General features: G+C 44.3%; 1 protein-coding gene across 2 annotated transcripts in view; it reads right to left on the bottom strand.

Moving 5' to 3' along the window:
- Positions 1 to 445: 445 nt before the first annotated feature.
- Positions 446 to 18201, bottom strand: part of LOC149329853 (uncharacterized) — a 37049-nt gene continuing 19293 nt past the window's right edge. For both annotated transcript variants that reach the window (XM_089560586.1, XM_089560587.1), the window contains 10 exons: positions 17514 to 17570; positions 16527 to 16589; positions 13804 to 13866; positions 12780 to 12839; positions 10896 to 10967; positions 10148 to 10219; positions 8831 to 8902; positions 6439 to 6603; positions 4668 to 4742; positions 446 to 1005 (listed from right to left, as the gene is read on the bottom strand). In XM_089560586.1, coding sequence (XP_089416712.1) covers positions 877 to 1005; positions 4668 to 4742; positions 6439 to 6603; positions 8831 to 8902; positions 10148 to 10219; positions 10896 to 10967; positions 12780 to 12839; positions 13804 to 13866; positions 16527 to 16589; positions 17514 to 17570 — 828 coding nt within the window. In that variant the 3' untranslated portion in view covers positions 446 to 876. The remainder of the gene's footprint in view (positions 1006 to 4667; positions 4743 to 6438; positions 6604 to 8830; positions 8903 to 10147; positions 10220 to 10895; positions 10968 to 12779; positions 12840 to 13803; positions 13867 to 16526; positions 16590 to 17513; positions 17571 to 18201) is intronic.

The raw sequence follows: 18201 nt of genomic DNA, 5'->3' as shown, positions 1-18201 counted from the left end.
TTCCGCATAACTTTCATTGTTCTTACCTGCGAAACGAAGGATTTCCTATATTTTCTTCAGCTTATATTGATTTCGGTGTCCCAGAACTATATTCTGGGAATTCGCAATGCATTTTTGCAAAGGCACAGCGAAGAAAATACGGTTAGAATCAGTGCTTAAATTAGACTAGAATCAGAATCGCGTTTATAATCCTCCGCAAACTCTCATTAATATCCTACTTTATATTCAAGTAATATATTATTTTTTCTTAGGATTTTTGTCTATTATATTGCGATACCACACTTTATTTCGAACTTCTGAAGACCTTCTGCCTTACGGCCTTTTGAAATTAGAAAGGTAGACTCTCCGTAAATTACCATTCTTTTGTAGGGATTTCAATCGTTTAGAAAAAAAAAAATGTAGACGAATTCAGAGTCAATGAAGGACAGAACAGCGAAACCATGTGTGATGGAGTGCCACTTCTCTTGGTCTTTTGTTCGTTGTCGTTTTTATTTTGTTTTGAGGTGTGAACGTTTTCCGGCGGCATTCATAGATGTTACAGGGATGGTGTAATTTGAAGCTAACGGTACTCTAAACTAAATTGCTAATTGCGCTGCTTACAGAGCAATATTCAGCCTGAATACTAGTCCAATGGCGAAAAACAAAAATATATTTCCCCCTGCCAAAACGCATGTTAAACAGTGAAACTTTTCCTCGAGTAGCTTGAACATGTGTGATGTTGGAGAGGAGGAATGGGCCAGACGAGCTTTGGGCCAGACCAAATGGCCCAAAGCTTCCCCTTGTTGAACATGTATTTGTCGACTACCAAGAATTCAGGCCAAGAATATAAAAAAATGAAATGCTTCTAAGTGCGCAGATGTGGGCAATGCAAAAGTTCTATTTAAGCTTTGCTATTTCTTCAAGAAGTCTTCCAAGCGGCTCTTGGAATCTGGCTATCTCGGATTCCAGTTTCTGAAACCTTGCATCCACTTCTACTTGGGTCTGAAGCACTGCTGCTTGCCCTTCCTGCAAGAAGCCAAAATAACTACGACTTAATATGTAGTACGGCAGCTTGTTCAGTACTTTAAACATTTTGAGTGCATTCTGAAACGGATTCGCTAGTCCTAACCCGAGCTTAATACAGTCGAGCCCACTTATAACGAAGCTGACGGTCACGCTGATAGCGTTCGTTGTATCCGAGGTTCGTAGTAAGTGGACTTCGCATGTTACAGGCGAATATAGACAAGGGCGTCCGCAGAATTTTTTGCAGGGGGGGGGGCCCCATTGGTTGTTGGCGCCGGAGGGGGGGGGGGGGGGCATGTTCGTAGCAAAAAGGCACTATTTGCGGTATGAATTTATTTATTTATATATAAATAAAAAAGAAGTGAAATACACACATGAAATAAAAATTACAAACAGCAAATTAAAGTGTGGCTAGGAGAGATACATTGCAGTTTATCAACGAAGAAACAATTAAAATTAATAAAAAATCCAAAAATATACTGTCACTTCGTGGAGAAGAGTGCTCAGTATTGCTGCATACGGGTTCTCGACTCACCCGGATTGATGACCAGCACACAGCACAATATGGTCACAAACACGCAACTACAGTCACTCAGTCAGTCTTCCTTGAACAGCAACTGTAGACTCCACGGATTTTTCTGGGCGAATTGCGTGATTACACGGGTGATAAATTCATTTCTGTGCTTCATTACACGCTCTCGGTGCACACTCGTCACACACATTGATTGAAAAAACGGTTGAACGCGCACGTTGAAAACAAAAGATGTCTATACATACAACGAAAACTTATTTACAAGATAAATGCACGCTCGCAGCTTCATACACCTCGCTCCATCTTGCTCGCGCATCCGCACAGTCGAGCAACCGCACGCACACTGCTCGCCGCTCGTAGTTTTCTCGTCCACTGTCTTGGTTGTTCTCAGCTTCGTTGACAAACGGCCACTAAAAACACCGAAGCACAAATACAGAGGCGCGCACACGTGCAAGGGCTTACTTCCGTGCGACTTCCAAGGGGAAGGGACACTCGCCACTCTGGTAGGAAAATTTGTTTTGTGTGTTTTTATGGGGTTCAGAGCCCCAAAACGACTCAGGTTATGAGGAATGGAGTAGTACAGAGCTCCGGATAATGTCGACCACCTGGGTCTCTTTACCGGGCACTGACCTCGCACAGTACACGGGCGCTGTTGTCATTTGAGGCCCGGCCAGAGGTGACAGGCGAGCCAGGAAGGCGCCATCGGGCTGCGTTGACCAAAGGCGCTGGTTTTCGGAGAAGACGCAAGGGACGCTGGTGTGGGGGCGCCTCTGGAGACTGCGTCGCCGTGAACAAAAGATGCTAATCTCCTTTGCCGAAGATTCTGATAGCGGCGCTTCTACCGCACTGCGCTCTCCCGTGGATCGGAGGCACAGCGAGCGGCGGCGGCGCCAACTGATCGCCCGCTTGCCCATGAGCAGCCCGACAAAGCGGGGGTGGACACGGCTGATTTGTCTTTCCCTCCTGAAGAATTCATCGGTGGCCGGCATAACGAAGGCGAAAACAAGATGCACTGTGCACTGTCTGCCTCCGTGTCGCTATCTGTCTAGAGATCAAAGAAACAGGCACCCATTTCAAGACGGCTTGAAACACATGCTCGCCGGTGCCGCTGTATGTCTGCAACAGGTCGGCCTTCAACAGAGCTAACGATGGCGTGGTTTGAAAACGGCATAAAGACGCGTGCCCGGACGCGGCATTTCGCAGATGTGACCCAAAGCGTGGAAGCGGAGCTGCTTTTACCCTTTTGGCTGAGCCCACCACGGCCCCTGGCGTGCGGCCATCACTCACGGTTCGAGGGAGTGATTTTCCAGGGGGGTGCAGCCGCCCCCCCTTGCCCCCCCCTCCGGACGCCCATGAATATAGAAAGTAAGACTCAAGGGGCGTTTATTTATCCCCACGGCCGCATTCTTCTTCTGTGCAGACCCTATCACGACGCTTTCGGAGCTAACCTCGCCGAGACACTTGTTAACGAGCGGCTTTGGGGATGCTAACTAATCTCAGTTGAAGCGTTCACTGCAGCTGGTGGTAGGTATGCCTGCTGGTCATCGTCTTAATGATATTCTTGGCAACCGATGAGTGCTTATATTTCGCCTACAATGATGACTCGGCCATATCGGCGTTACCATTCGCGCAAACCAAGTGGTCCTAAACGGCCTCATATCCTACCAGCTTTGCATGCATGACACATTGAGCCAATAACAAGTACGTCTGAGCACGGGGGTGTTCGACTGCATCCTCCGCCATCCCCGCGTTCATACAGCTATACCCCACTGAAGCAGTTCCGGATGCACTCCACCATCGGTTCCATCCGAGCGCCTTTAATCATTTTCATGGTGGCAGACGAAGAAACCCTAAGCGAAATTTCGGCATCTCGTCTCTAGATGGGACATCGAGAGCGCGTTAGTTCTTGCTGCGCGACGCAACATAGCGTGAATGATGCCCATGTCGAGTGGCTGGTCTTTCGCGTCACATTCGGTGGCAGAAGAGCTTGGTCATACCAATCATAGAGGGCAGCACGTGGTACTCCTCACAGCTATCAATCACCAGGGGCAACTTTCATTTGCCTAGTGGCACACCAATGCCTATGGCGCACTCGTCAAATGAACTAAAGTCGCTGGTCATTTAGCGGTTTTGTGATGCGTGTAGCGTACGAGAGCTTAGTTCGCAAAGCACCTCTGCCTGCGAGACTTACAGATCAATAACGACAGCAGTCGGTCGCTGCCGTCCATATTCGTGCACAGAAGGACGGCAACGCGAAGCTTGCTGTGATCATTTCCAGCGCAAGGGTCGCCTCCAAACTCATACATTTTGATGGACGCATCTGACCAACAGTTTTTTTCTGCATTGTTTATGTCCCGCCTTCATTACTACTTTCTCGAGTCGCCATGTTGTTTCCAAAGAATGTTAGGGGAGAATGATTGCGGGAGGGGGTAGGTTGCGTCACTGGGACTGGGAGGCCCTCTTTTGGTCATTGCACGAGGGTTTTGACTGCGGGGTGGTGTTCGTGGCACTGCCCCGTTCACCCTAACCAAGTTATGCGGCCACACTTTTTCACTGTATCTGAGAAGCAGTGCCATTGCCCTAATACATGTTTTGACGGTAGCACCACCCTCGTTCGTAATAATCTAGCGCTTGTCATCACTGCTGCCGTTATAAGTTGGCTCGACTGTATCTTTCTTGATGACTGTGATGATTGGCATGTCTTCAAGTCTGCACAGCCACTGTGAACACCTATAGTACTTAAGGAAGGCTTCCTCGCAGACTATTCTGTACAGCATTGTGAAAATAGCGAGATAACAGCTCTGTCTCTCGACGCACTTGGCTCTAACCGCCGTAGCCAGTCGCTCCTACAACGCACGTGACCATCATGCCCTTACTCCGCAATAATATCTTGTCAATCCTTGGCGCGTTCTCAAAATATATATTTCAGCTACGTATACGCACCGAGTCGTTTTTAATTTCAGAAAACGTGACAAGGATAAGAACACCATTCAAAGGTGCACCAGCATGAATTGTTCTAACTGAATAATTAAGCAAGGAAAACAGGTAATTCAACTGCTTAGGCGTCTTTTTGTCAGATCAGACTAAATAATTCGATGGAAATTATTGTACGCCTTTGTTTTACACAGCTTACCCTGGGGCAGGACTCGATGGTCTCCTTGGAATTATCGCAGGTTATTGGCTTCTTGATGCAATCCTGGAGGTGGAGCTGTGGCAGAAATGATCATAAACTTAGGATTAGTATTACTCTACGGCATGGACGCACGCGCTGGCATAAACATACCACGAGTTTTTCTCCAAAAAAGGAGAATGCCACTAACGCTGTAAAAGAACATTTAATGCCGTAAAGCTCGAGCAACCTATGCTACGAGCTGCCAACGTCCGCTCAGGATTCCCGGCACAGCGTGCAATTCACCAGGGCAACTGTAGTCCTACTTCGAGCAGTGCGCAAGATGCGTAAGGAGGGGTGACCGTCTTCATTTTTCTCAACATCCGCTCAGTCATCAATGTCGTAACCACAGCAATCCTCCCATAGTTTAGGGACACGACGCTGGTTCAAACTGCACACGAAAGCGCTATCTCGTCGCTTTGGCCAGTATATGACGCATTTTTGGTTGTGTTTGGGGGGGGTTTAACGTCCCAAAGCGACTGAGGCTTTGAGGGATGCCGTGGTGAAGGCCTCCGGAAATTTCGACAACCTGGGGTTCTTTAACGTACACTGACATCGCACAGTAAGCGGGCCTCTAGAATTTCTCCTCCACCTAAATTTGGCAGCCGCGGCCGGGATCTAACTCGCGTTTTTCGAGTCAGCAACCAAGCACCATAACCACTGAGCCACCGCGGCGGCTTATAAGACGCATTTTTAAAAGATATCTCGTGTAAACTGAAAAGTGGTTTAAAAGCTGCCAAGATTGGTCGCCGACGGCTTAGTGGTAAAGCCCACCGGGCAACTCAAAAGACTGGGTTGGAGCAGTTATTCGTGCCAACAAGGCTGCTTAAGACAGAGTTCCATGCTTGGTCCATGCTCTGCCAGGGTAGGGAGCAGAGTGGGGAACACTGGTGGAATCATTCGACATTTTTTTAGAGCATCACATCTTTCCTCTCTCTCTCGGCCATAGGATAAGGAAAGTGTACGGTTGCCGCTGCTAACCGTTCCCAGCACAACGATTAATATTTGGCGCCCTGCGTATCTTGCTTCAAAGCGTCGCTATTATAAGAGACGAAGTACCCCAGCCGCAGAGATAATCGGGCCAACATTGGAAAGATATTGGCAAATGCTGGTCCAGCATAGTACCAGAGTGAAACCATCCATTTCCAGTATCGGGCTAATTACCTGCTCTGCATGGAGTTCTGCGTAGTTCACACCGCCAAGTTTGGATGTGCCGTGAATTGGGAGTCAGAAGAAACGGAAAAGTATATATACATTTTTTGTATTTCTATCAAACAGGAATTTTCGTATGCTGATTGCAGAGGAGGGTCCAGAGACATAGGAAGGTCCCTGGGCTAAGCAAATTTTCTGCAAATGTTAGCGATTGTTGTTCCGGTACATTCTTCCGGCGTAGGCATGTTATTTCTTCCATGCCCGCCGTAGCGGGGAAGAGGAAAGCGATAACCGGACTGCTGCATTTGTGATGTATAAAATGGCAGGTAGAAGAAACATTTTCAGCAGTACAATCGCTTGCGACGACCTCACTCTTCATTTTTTTGTGTTTATAGCCGTGTTTTCTTCTTGATTACGTCACGATTCGCATACTGGTCGAAACCTGAACTCAGGCCGGGCAATTTGCAAACAAAAAAAGAATAGGTCAGCTCGTACGCAAGTGAATCGGGTAATAAGGTGCTCGCAAACGTAACCTAGCCGTCGTCGATACCCAGGACACGTGTTTTGGGAAGCATTCACTCACATCCATTGTCCAGGCTTCAAAGTATTTCCCGCAATCCTCGCATTTGAGACTTCTTTTCGGGCATGAATCCGTTTTATGTAATGCCAAACTTTTCAAATCGAAGAGACCAAAGCACTTTGAGCACTGCGCCGTTTTTTTTCTTTGCTGATGGGACGGTGGGGAAACCTGAAAGGAGAAGCATATCCAGCATTAATTGTGTACATTTACGCTTCAAAAAGAACGTTACAAGTGATACAAAAAAAAAACGAGAAAAAATCACCGAAAAAAAATTCCTTCAATCAGATCAAACATAGCACACCTATTCAAAACTAATATCCGCTTAGACAAGTGGTAAGGCGCGTGAACAGCACTAACTGCTTCCCGAAATGATAGAAGAAATGATGACGCTATTCGTTACGAGTTTAGCGATGGTTTATCTTGACGTGGGTGAGAGAGAGAGAGAGAGAGAGAGAGAGAGAGAGAGAGACTTTAATGAATAGAGGAGAAGTCTGCCTGGTTATGAGCCTAGCGTGCGACTCCAGAGTTGCGGTGAGTTCATGCTGAAGTATTAAATGAAGAGAACTCTTAAAATAAACGTTGGCCGCTGCGTTTATTGGCTGCGTCCCGTCTCCAATCTGTATTTCGTGATGACGCCGACATGCCTTGATGAGACGTTGAGAATGAATTGTTCGTGTTTTATGACGTCGAATCGAAACTTGGCAGGTACTTGAAGCGGCGAAATGTGGTTGAAACTTGCGATAATGAGACTGGCGGATTTACCTTTACCTTTGTTTACCTTTGTGTTATGCTTCCTTGCCTTATTGTGCTTACTTATTTAGACTGTTCAACTTATGCCCTTCCTGTTACAATCCCATATGGGATTGACACTATGTACCAATAAATAAATAAATAAATAAATAAATAAATAAATAAATAAATAAATTACTGCATTTTTTCTTTTGAAAAAATCAGAGCTCCAGAAGGCTCTGAACTCTTCAGTGTTGTCCCGTCAGTCCTAACCTCATGCTGTGTCAGCTTGATAGCAATGAAAATTACACTGGTACTCAATGGTCTCCGTGTGTAGACACTTTTCCTTGCGGGCGGCCAACTACAATGGCTTTCTGCCTCGAAGGGCACTTTTTTTTTGCCATAAATGCTATAAAAATACGGGCTCTTTTCCTCACAAAAGCCATTTTTTTTAACTATGTTAATAGGTTAATACGAGTCATGCTTCGAACCAAAAAAAAAAAAATCTTCGATAACTTGCTAAGTAAAAAGAAAACAACCCCACAAACCCAAAATGTTCTTCGTCATCAGCAGTGCTATTTCTCCCCCGGATATTTTTTCAATTTCCTCAGCACGTGGTCAAAGTTCGCTTGGAAGGAACCGCCTGAACATAAATCGCCAGGTTGTTCCTTTGTAGTGAATATTGCAGCCAATATTTTGGGACACTAATCCGGCCCACTTTTCATGTAGCCAATACGTAAGCTGAAGCAAGATTTGCCGTCCACACACCTCGAATGCATGCAGACGCTTCCTGAAGCCACTTACTATTCCGAGGCCAGTATCTTGTTTTATTCGGGTGAATTTCGTGAGTACTGGGAATTTCATAATATTTTTGTCATTATGCTGCATGACAGTTTCCTTGCTGTGCTCCTTTTTCTGTCTCACCTCGTAAGCTGTTCTCTAATCCCACTGCTGTATTATTTTAAGTCGTTACGAAATGAAACCTTGAAGAAGTAAGTCCATCAAAAATGCAGAGCAGAAGCTTGGGCAAGTTGGTGATGGTTTACTTGCCACATAGCGCTAAAAAGACACGGACCGAAGGGAGACACACAGGACGGGCGCTTTTGCACCTTTGGACACCATTGCACCTTTGGACGAAAGCTAACTTGTTAGGAATGGAAAATTGTTATAACTCTTCCCGTGTAAACGTGTTTCCTTCATCATAGGCGAATATAACAGGCTTTTTTCGCCTTGATTTATATTTTCTTCCTCAATGTACCAAAAATTTCTTCTTTTGCCGCACAGAGAATTGTAAGAAACCAAAATACCCATTATATATTGTAGTGTGAAAGTTTCTTTGGTAACTATCTGGGTAGTAAGCGACACATATTAACCGCCACGAAACGCAGTTTTTTTCGTCACTGAGCATGCCTTATGCGCTGCTTCTCCCTTTCATATTTTGAAATATTTTGAAATTACATTGAATTTTGAAATGTGAAATTACGTTACAATATTTTGAAATTTTCGTCAACGCGTTCAATTCGTTCGCGGGGAAGAAACTGCCTTAACATCAATTACAAAATATTTGGGCTCAAATTAATGTCGCAGCCAAGCTTGCGCAATACAAATCATTAGTGCCTTTAGATAGTGAATGCTCCCACCTCAGCGGCGCTTATGTGCAACGTACCTCTGATGTGCTTAGACGTTGCTTCAAGCTTGCAACTTCTGCAACCAACCTCTTGTTTTCTTTTTCTGTATTCTGGAAGAAATGAGAAGGTCGAAACAAATATCTTTATTGTTTTGTGCGCCGCTGCTTCAGTTATGTTGTCTTTAGGCTGATCTTAGAACCGGCTGTCTCATCTAATTACACAAATATTTGTCCGTGTCATAAAGTAAAAAATATACAAATAAAGATCATAAGCGTTCCACCCCTGGTACGAAGTTCGTCCTTGGTGAGTTCAGTAGAAATGAGAAATATTTATTGCTTGTGTGCAGCAGTTTACCCATAGCTCTATCAGCTACAACGACCTTCTGCCTGGAAGCATATTTCGTAACCTTATGACATGAAAACTAGAGCGCATTTCCTCGCACAAATATTATACAAATACCTTTATTTATGCAAATACCTTTATTTCAACGTCAGGGAGGTTAGGGGTACACCCAAAAAGCCTATGACTGGCTTGACAGAGGGGCGCACCCCCGTACATAAAAACCGGCAGCAACAGCACAGGGACAGAAAAATGAAAAGACTACAGTGCATACGTAAACATCATATTCAATAAAGATTAGTGAACACCCTCTTGCAGTAATAGATAAGTGAAGTCGGCAAGATAAACACGAAACGCTCAAAGACACTGAAAAATGGAAAATAAAGGATAAAAATCACAAAAGAAAACGGGGTAAAGGAAAAAAAAAACTTGCAGTAAGACAAAAAAAAAAAACCCGTATCGTTAGGTCCTCAGGGCTCATTGCGCCAATTAAGAAGAGTGGGAATTATATGTCGAAGCATTTGACGACCATAATTAGTACGGCAGGATGGCACATACCAGACGTCGTTGTTACGCGTTGGCTAGTAATTAGCTTTGGGCCGTAAATTAGCTGTGATATCAAAGAATGCGTTACGATTTTCCCGTTTTCTTTCATATCGTTTACTTAGCAATAAATTATATAGGTGATTAATATTGCCATTGTTTGCATGAATACAAGAAACGAATTATTCTTCCCAAAACAAAATCTCTTCAGAAACCACGTAGTCGGCCTCCAATATAAAATAAGAATCGAAAGAAACAACCTTTCTTCTTCATTCACTGTAGGGCTGCCCGTCTTCTGCATATTTTGCCATTTTTAAACACGTTCTCAGAGCTCTTGACAGAAGAACGAGCTGAAATCAATGACCTCTTATTTCGGCTCTGGGTGTGTCGGGGTTAAGATTGTGGTATGCAAAGCATTCGTACCTCTCTGGTATGGAATCCATTGTCTGAAAGAGGACGGACGAAAAACTTACCTCTAATGCATTTAGGCGCTCCTTCAAGCCGGTTACTTCCACGATCAAACGCTTGTTTTCTTCTTCTGTATTCTGGAAGAAATGAGAAGGTCGAAAGAATTATTCTTATTGTTTTGCAGTCCACTACTTCAGTTGTGATGTCTTTAGGTCTTATCTCATAATCGGATGTCTCATCTCATTACAAAAGCATTTGCCCGTGTGATGAAGTAAAAGATCCAGAAGTAAAGATGGTAAGCGTTGCACTCTCGGTACGAAGTTCGTCCTTGGTGAGTTTAGTAAAAATGAAAAATATTTATTGCCTGTGTGCAGCAGTTTGCCCATAGCGCTATCAGCTACAACGGCCTTTTGCCTGGAAGCATATTTCATAACCATATGACATCAACACTTGAGCGCCTTTCCTCGCAAAATATTTGCCATTGTTTGCATGAATACAAGAAACGAAACATTTTCCAAAAAGAAAATATCTTCAGAAAACACGTAGTTAGCCTCTAATATAAAATAAGAATCGAAAGAAACAAACTATCTTCTTAATTCAACGTACTCGTACACTTAGGACTGCCCCGACTCCTGCATATTTTCTTTTTCCTTTCTTAAACACGTTCTCAGAGCTCTTGCCAGAGGAACGAGCTGAAATCAATGACCTCATCTTTCGGCTCTGGGCGTGTTGGGGTTAACACCATGGTATGCAAAGCATACGTACCATTCAGATACATATCCATCGTCGAAAGAGGACATATGAAAAACTTACCTCTAATGCATTTAGGCGCTTTTTCAAGTCAGTTACTTCCACGACCAAACGCTTGTTTTCTTCTTCTGTATTCTGGGGGAAATGAGAAGGTCAAAACAAATATCCTTATGATTTTGTGCGCCGCTATTTCGGTTATGGAAAAGAAAATGATAGGTGTAACGTTAAGAGATCGGAAGGGGGCGGAGTGGGTGAGGGAACAAACGCGGGTTAATGATAGCTTAGTTGAAATCAAGAGGAAGAAATGGGCTCGGGCAGGGCATGTAATGAGAAGGCAAGATAACCGCTGGTCCTTAAGGGTAGCGGAGTGGATTCCAAGAGAAGGCAAACGTAGCAGGGGATGGCAGAAAGTTAGGTGGGCGGATGAGATTGAGAAGTTTGCGAGGATACAGTGGCCGAACTGGCAAAGGACAGGGTTAATTGGAGAGACATGGAAGAGGCCTTTGCCCTGCAGTGGGTACAGTCAGGCTGATGATGATGACTTTTGTTAAGGTGTCTTTAGGTTTTAACTCATAATCGTTTGCCTGATCTCATTACAAAAGTATTTGCCCGTGTCATGAAGTAAAAGATATAGAAATAAAGATCGCAAGCGTTGCACCTACGGTACGAAGTTTGTCCTTGGTGAGTTCAGTAGAAATGATAAATATTTATTGCCTGTGTGCAGCAGTTCACCCATAGTGCTTCCAGCGACAACAACATTTTGCCTGGAAGCATATTTCTTAACTTTATGACATCAAAACTTAAGCGCATTTTCTCGCACAAATAATTGAAATTGTTTGCATAACCCCCCTATAAACTATAAACTATAAACCCCCGCGGGGACCTGGTTTCTCCGGAAGCAGGAACCGGCGCGTCGGTAGCCGGACATGTACGCACACGCGTGCGGAGGTAAGTAGCATGTATTTGAATACCTATCTTAAATTTGTACATACTTCGCGAGCCAGATTCCGTGGCTCCAATCTGAGTATAAACTCAGGGCTGTCGCCGCTCAGGCATCGGACCTGACGGCCGGAACTGGCCCTCACAAGTCGCATGGCAGTCGCTGACGCTCCCTTGGGGTTCGCATCCCCAGGGAATGGGTCCGAGTTATACCCACCTCCACCGCTGAGGATTTAGTTGATCTGTAAAAATGTGTCAGGTGAGCTGCCGTGCTTGTAGAACACATAGAGGAGGTGCGACATGGTTATGAAAGAACAAAGCTTCAGGAAATCGTGCACAGTTTTGCGAAAATTGCCTGGGCTGTCCGGTACTAAAAAACAACAAAAACATGTTTAGATAGTTAATATTTTATGGGGTATTAACGCCCCAAAGCGACTTAGGCTATGAGGGACGCCGCAGTGAAGGGCTCCGGAAATTTCGACCACCTGGGGTTCTTTAACGTGTTTACAAACGACTAACATATATGTGACAAACCTTTTAGCAGGATGCTTTAAGACAAAGCAAAGGGAAACCAGTCATGAGTTGTAGCTCACGATGCTTTAAGACAAAGCAAAGGGAAACCAGTCATGAGTTGTCGCTCACGATGATATTAATACAACAGGATAGTGTAGGCTACATAAGTAGAGATCCGCGTGAATTTTTAGTTGTGGTGCCGTTTTAATGCACCGTTTTGCGCTGTTCGTTTAGGGATGTTATAGCGTGTGCGACTTTGAGATACAGCACTGATAGTCATGCTTCACAATGCAGAATTTACGTTGCGTTTTGCTTGGGTACAGAAACTGGTACGAAGCGGAAGCCTTCGTGGATATGGGATCCTAAACTGGGAGGTGGCTGACATGAAGGATAAGAAGAATCAGTGAAAAACATCAAAGGAGAGAACAACGCACGGAGAAAAATTGGTTGTCGACTTGTTCACAAAAGCTGATAATGCTTGCAACATTCACTTACCTTTAATTCATTTATAGTAGCCGTCAGCTGTTCTCTTGTACCCTTGAGTGCGTCTTGATCCTGAGTAATACGATGTATTGAATAAATAAAAAGAACAGTTATTTCCTAAGACTTATAAGCACAAGACCGATGAGGAGAAAAATTGGCTTACACAATCAAGAAGCAGGCAAAGAGCACGTAAAGTAGTTGGGAAACGTCTTACGAGAACTGGATTCGGCCATAATCTTCGGCGAGAGACATTTGACACACTCTATAGCTTCGCTCGTGAGGCTTCCATGGTGAGTCCCATCTCGCCCTGCCCTACCTTCTTTACACCCGTTAGGCCTCGAACCAACCTTTATTTTTAATAAATTCATCTCTCTATCTATGCGATAGATTCTTCACACATGCGGTGCTCATGCTCGTGCATAGATCACCTCTCGTCCATGAGCGCCGCTTCGCTGGAGTTCTGGCTAATGCTTGCCGAGAGTATGTAACGCTGGATTTACCCGTCATAATATATTTCCGTTGCACCACAAACTTCGCGTTCAAACCACACTATTTCTGCAGAGGCGGCTACCTTCCCTGTGAAACGTACTATGAGGAAAGAGCAGGAACGCACCATTTGATATGAAGTGGCCGTAAATTGAATACAGGCGACTGTGTATGCCGAAACTCGAGATTGTGGCCATTCCTTCCACGTTGTTAGAACTTACTTTCATTTCTTTATGCTGGTACATTTATTATCAGCACCAGCGTCTCGTGATTTTCTTCTTCGTCTAGATACAACTTTTCCGAGCTTAAACAATCCCACGTTCCAAAGCCTGCACCGTCATTATGCGAACACGCACTGTTAGCTGCATTGCTAAGGCTGCCTGGAAGATTCCGTACTCTTGAAGTCCGTCGCATGAAAACAAGAATAACAAAGAAGACATAACTGTCACAGTACCCACAGTGTTGCGTACGTTTTGGCTGTTAAACTTTCGAACAAGAATTTTGTTTGAGTTTTGAAAGAAATATCGGCATGCAAATTCGTTCCTCTCACCGTTGCTTTGTCTCTTTTCAGGTCGCTTATTTCTTGCTCTGCCCTTGTGAGTTCCTCAGCAAGCTGCAATATAAATAGAGATGCAACGTAAGCATGCAAGAGCTTCTTTTTTAAACATAGACACACATGCACAAACACATTTCGAGCTCACTTCCGCATTTTCAAATGAAGTGGTGATAGAGAGCGGCCGTAAGCGGGACAGAATGTTAATAAGCGACCTCGATCCGACTCGTGGAGATATCTTGGACAGGAGATTACTTGTCAAGAACTGGCTCTGCTTTGTTCCCAGGCAAATGCGAGATTAGCGCATTACTCCAAGCTAGCCAAGTTTGCCTTGTTGACGTTTCGGCTGCCGTTCCACTTCGCTGAAAGTGATTACCTGCGGGCAACTGGGAGAACGCCACTACTGCGCTTGCCAAATTTACGCTCTCGTTTCACAAAGGCGACGAGTGGCACTATTGGCGGAGTTGTGAAGCACAGCCCAAAAACAACAGATGGTTTTCTTTTCTCGGAAACATGGAGGTAATTAATCTCCATTGCTCCTCTTAGTTGCCATTGGCAGGAAACAGAAATCGTCCTTTCCCACGCTGTGTCTGTGCCCAGGCTCTTTGTCGCAGTACCAAAGCACCCTTTAAAATTCGTCTATAGACAGTCTATAGACTTCTTATAGACTCTATTGCCTTCCTATAGATATTAATTTTTCGCTATTCATAGTCTATACTGTCTACAGACAGAAGTTTGCTGAAAGCGTATGGCCATAAACCTATAGATTGTCTATAGACTGTCTATAAGATTTGTACTGCCTATAGGATGCTCTCTAGGGTTTGTCTATAGACATTATAGACAGAATATAGACAGAAGTGTATGGACACTAAAGAAATTTTTGTAAGGGCAGGCGGACGCGGTCAAGGGCCCTTTAGGTGAACGTTATTCGCTAAGTGTGTGATGCGATGCAACTGAACTTAATAAAGAGCTAGCGGTAGCGCGAGAAGGAAGGCAGAGTATTTTGCGTCAATTGAGGCGCAGACCTGGAGGTAGCAGCATTAGTAGGGCCTCCTCAGGATGGAGAGTTTTTGTTCAGCATTACGTTAAAGGAATGTGTACGCTTAATATTTGGTTGCAGATTTGCTTCCTTTAAATTGCGTGCTAGATATTTGAATTCACGGTTCACTAATTGGTATTCGTCCACGGCTGCTAAATTTTGGAATTTCTTCATGACGCTGTTTCGGTTTCTGGGTTATCACACAAACGATAGCTGTGATGATTGAAGAGTATTACATAAACTGTTATATAACCACTGATACGTAGTTCTATTTCACTACAACGGCTTAAGCCAGCCTTCTTCAAGAGTCATAATGACAAAAGGCGACGTATAAGCGGCTATATTAGATACTTATTCGTGCCTTACATGACCTACGCACACCTTATGCTTCGCAGTGATCGTTCCGTTGATGAAACCGAAACGAAAGGGCATCATGATGACATTAAGTAATAAATTATTAACTGTAGTAGGAGAATACGACGAGCTCAGCAAGTGTTATAACGCTTACGAAATCATTTGAAAGGAGAAGAGTGAACTAAAACTAGGTATCCATGGTTCGATAATTAATCACTCCAAAAATCTCTACCGTTTCGCTCTAATTTTAAAAACCTTCGAAAGAAATAAAGAAAATGCGGATAGCTCAACACCTTTATCATCGTCATTATCATCACCGGCCTAAATATGTACACTCGATGACAAAACCTTCTCCCGCTTACCCCACCAATTAACCTCCGGTGCCGAGAGCAGCCTCCTTACCTCCACAAGAATTCCAATCGCGTTCCAAGCACTTGGCTCTCGGCCAGCCTCTAATAAGCTTGCTTCTCTTGAAGCGTATTCGCTTAAAGACCATCGGCTATCCTGGCTCCGCACTGCATGCCATGCCTCAGGCTCATTTCACATTTCACCTTGGCTTGGATATAATTACCTACCACCCGTTCCTTGAGCCAATCTGCGTCCTTAATGTCCCTTTACGTCCTCCTATGATTTACCTTGCCATAGGTGTCTGCGCTGTTCTTAATTTAATTTCAATCGTTTTCTTTAGCCTCAACGTTTATGCCTCATAGTGTGAGTACTGGCAAGCGACAGCTAGCATATACTTTCTTTAGTGATAGTGGTATGTTTGTATTGATGCAGGCGAGTACCTGCGAAATGCATTTCCTCCAATTATTATACGTTAATTATTTCACTCTCGTGGTGAGGATCTGCGATGTATACGTTCCCTGAAAAACGTAACGGGAGGAAAGAAGGAGCATGATTGCGCCATTGGATAAAAAGGGGTCACTGATCGGATACAGGCGGCTGCGTTTGCCGTAATTGCTAAACAAACGCTTATGAGACTTTTTCTTCTACGCTGTAGACCTTTCAGTTCTTGATACTCTCACTATAATCATCACCAGTGTCTCATGTTTTTCCTCGTCGCTTTGATGTAACTGTACGCATCATAACGAACCCCGCACTACAAAGCCTCCAGCGTCATTTTTCCAACACTCCAAATTATCTGAACTGCTAAGGCTGCCTGCAAGACGCCGGTCTCTTGAGTGCTGTCGAATGAAAACAACGAAAAAAAGGAGGCCACCATTGTCACGCTACCAGCTGTGTTCTGTCTGGCTGTTGCAACTTCGAACAAGGATTATGGCTGAGTTTTGGAATTAATATCTACGTGGAAGTTCGTTCCTCTCACCTTTGCGTTTTCGCTTTTCAGGTCGCTTATCTCTTGCGGTGCCCCTTTGTGTTGCTCATCAAGCTGTAATATAAATAAAGATATCACCTAAGCATACATGACATTCTGGTTCAAACAAACAGACGCACAAACACATTTCAAACTGATTGCCGCGTTTTCAAACGAAGTGGCGATCGAGAGAGGTGTTAAGAAGAAGAAAATTTTAATGAACTACCGTGGTGCGACTCGTGGAAATGTCTTGGACGGCTGATAACCGTTTTGTTTTGGTCCAAGGAAGACGCCAGATTAGCGTAGTGGAGTGCTTTTTGCCCATGTTTGTTTTGCCGGTACAATTAGGTTGGCATTCCACCCCTTTCGCTGGCGGTGACTATCTGCGGTGAGCTAGGAGAACACCATAACTGCGCTTTCCAGCTTTACGTTTTCATTTCAGAAAGGTGGCGAGTGCTGCTACATGGGATGGGTTGAAGAATCAGACCAACAGCTGTGCCTGTTGGAAGTTAATATTTTTTCCTTTCTCCCCACACGCATAGAAAGGACGAATTTTCAAGATTGTGGCGCTATACGCGATGCCAGTGAAAAATATGTCACGAATCTTGGAGAGATGTACAGTTGTGTATGGCACATATGCCACGCTGGCCATGTCCATTCAAAGCGCTGGGGCGATTAAAAAACCTGTGGCGAACATACAGGTAGACATCCAGGCAAAACAATAATCATTGAGTTCATTTGGGGGTTCCAATTGGTTCCAACTGATATGCTCAACTTATTCGAATTGTGTATTCGGAAGCAATTGAAAGCTTACTTCACTCAGCACGAGGGCTCTTTTGAATTACAAAATTAAATTTAAATTGCAGCCTTCGCAACCGGGCATCGGTTCTGTGGCTTTGAGCTCACTAGTCGAAGGCATACTCGCCGAACAAACGCTTAGCGTAGCTGTCGCGTACTCAAGTTGCCACAGCGAAATAAAGTAAAACAAAAGACACTTACCGGTTGGGGATCCATAGAGCACTGAGGTGGCTCGTCAGTAACACTTGGCGGGGTCTCCTTAAAATAAAGTCGTAGAAAGAGGAAACTATGACAAAAGCCTGCCTCTACATACGCACGATCCACGGCCAATGTAGTGAACGAGATGTCGATAAGCAATGACTCTTCAGATGTGGTTATTTGACTTAAACCATTGCCGAATGAGGAAGCTAAAGAGTGTGGCTAGTTTGAGCAACCGATATATAAGGCGATCCTCGTGTCCGCATGCCGCTACTGCAGAAATCAGGGTTCGTACTGAAGCTAGTACCTAGATCAGCCACTCAGGTAAGTAAAGCAGAGCAAGTCAGCGATCGCTTTCGGCTACTGCGAGCCGTTTTTCCTTTTTGTTTGTAAGCAAGAATTATGTTTCCAAACAGCTGAACGCATCACTCATTGAGGTCTATTTTTCCTTGGTTTCCTTGGTAGAGGCAGTACCAGTTAAAAGAAAAAAAAATATACGATTTGTTTTACACAGTGCAGTAAAATTAAAATTTCACATTTGGCTTCAAATCAAATCAAATCAAGTTTATTTCATTGTTACACTACAGTACATGGTTATGGGGTATATATACATCAGGAGGCCCAAAAGTGGAAACTGCAAATAGGGCCTCTATAACTAGGGCCCATGTAACCTTGGGCCTCTATAACTTGG

Source organism: Amblyomma mixtum, chromosome 9 (genome assembly GCF_055824585.1).
Source record: "Amblyomma mixtum isolate Tamu chromosome 9, ASM5582458v1, whole genome shotgun sequence".
NCBI lineage: Eukaryota > Metazoa > Arthropoda > Arachnida > Ixodida > Ixodidae > Amblyomma > Amblyomma mixtum.
This window is presented reverse-complemented; position numbering and strand designations above follow the sequence as displayed.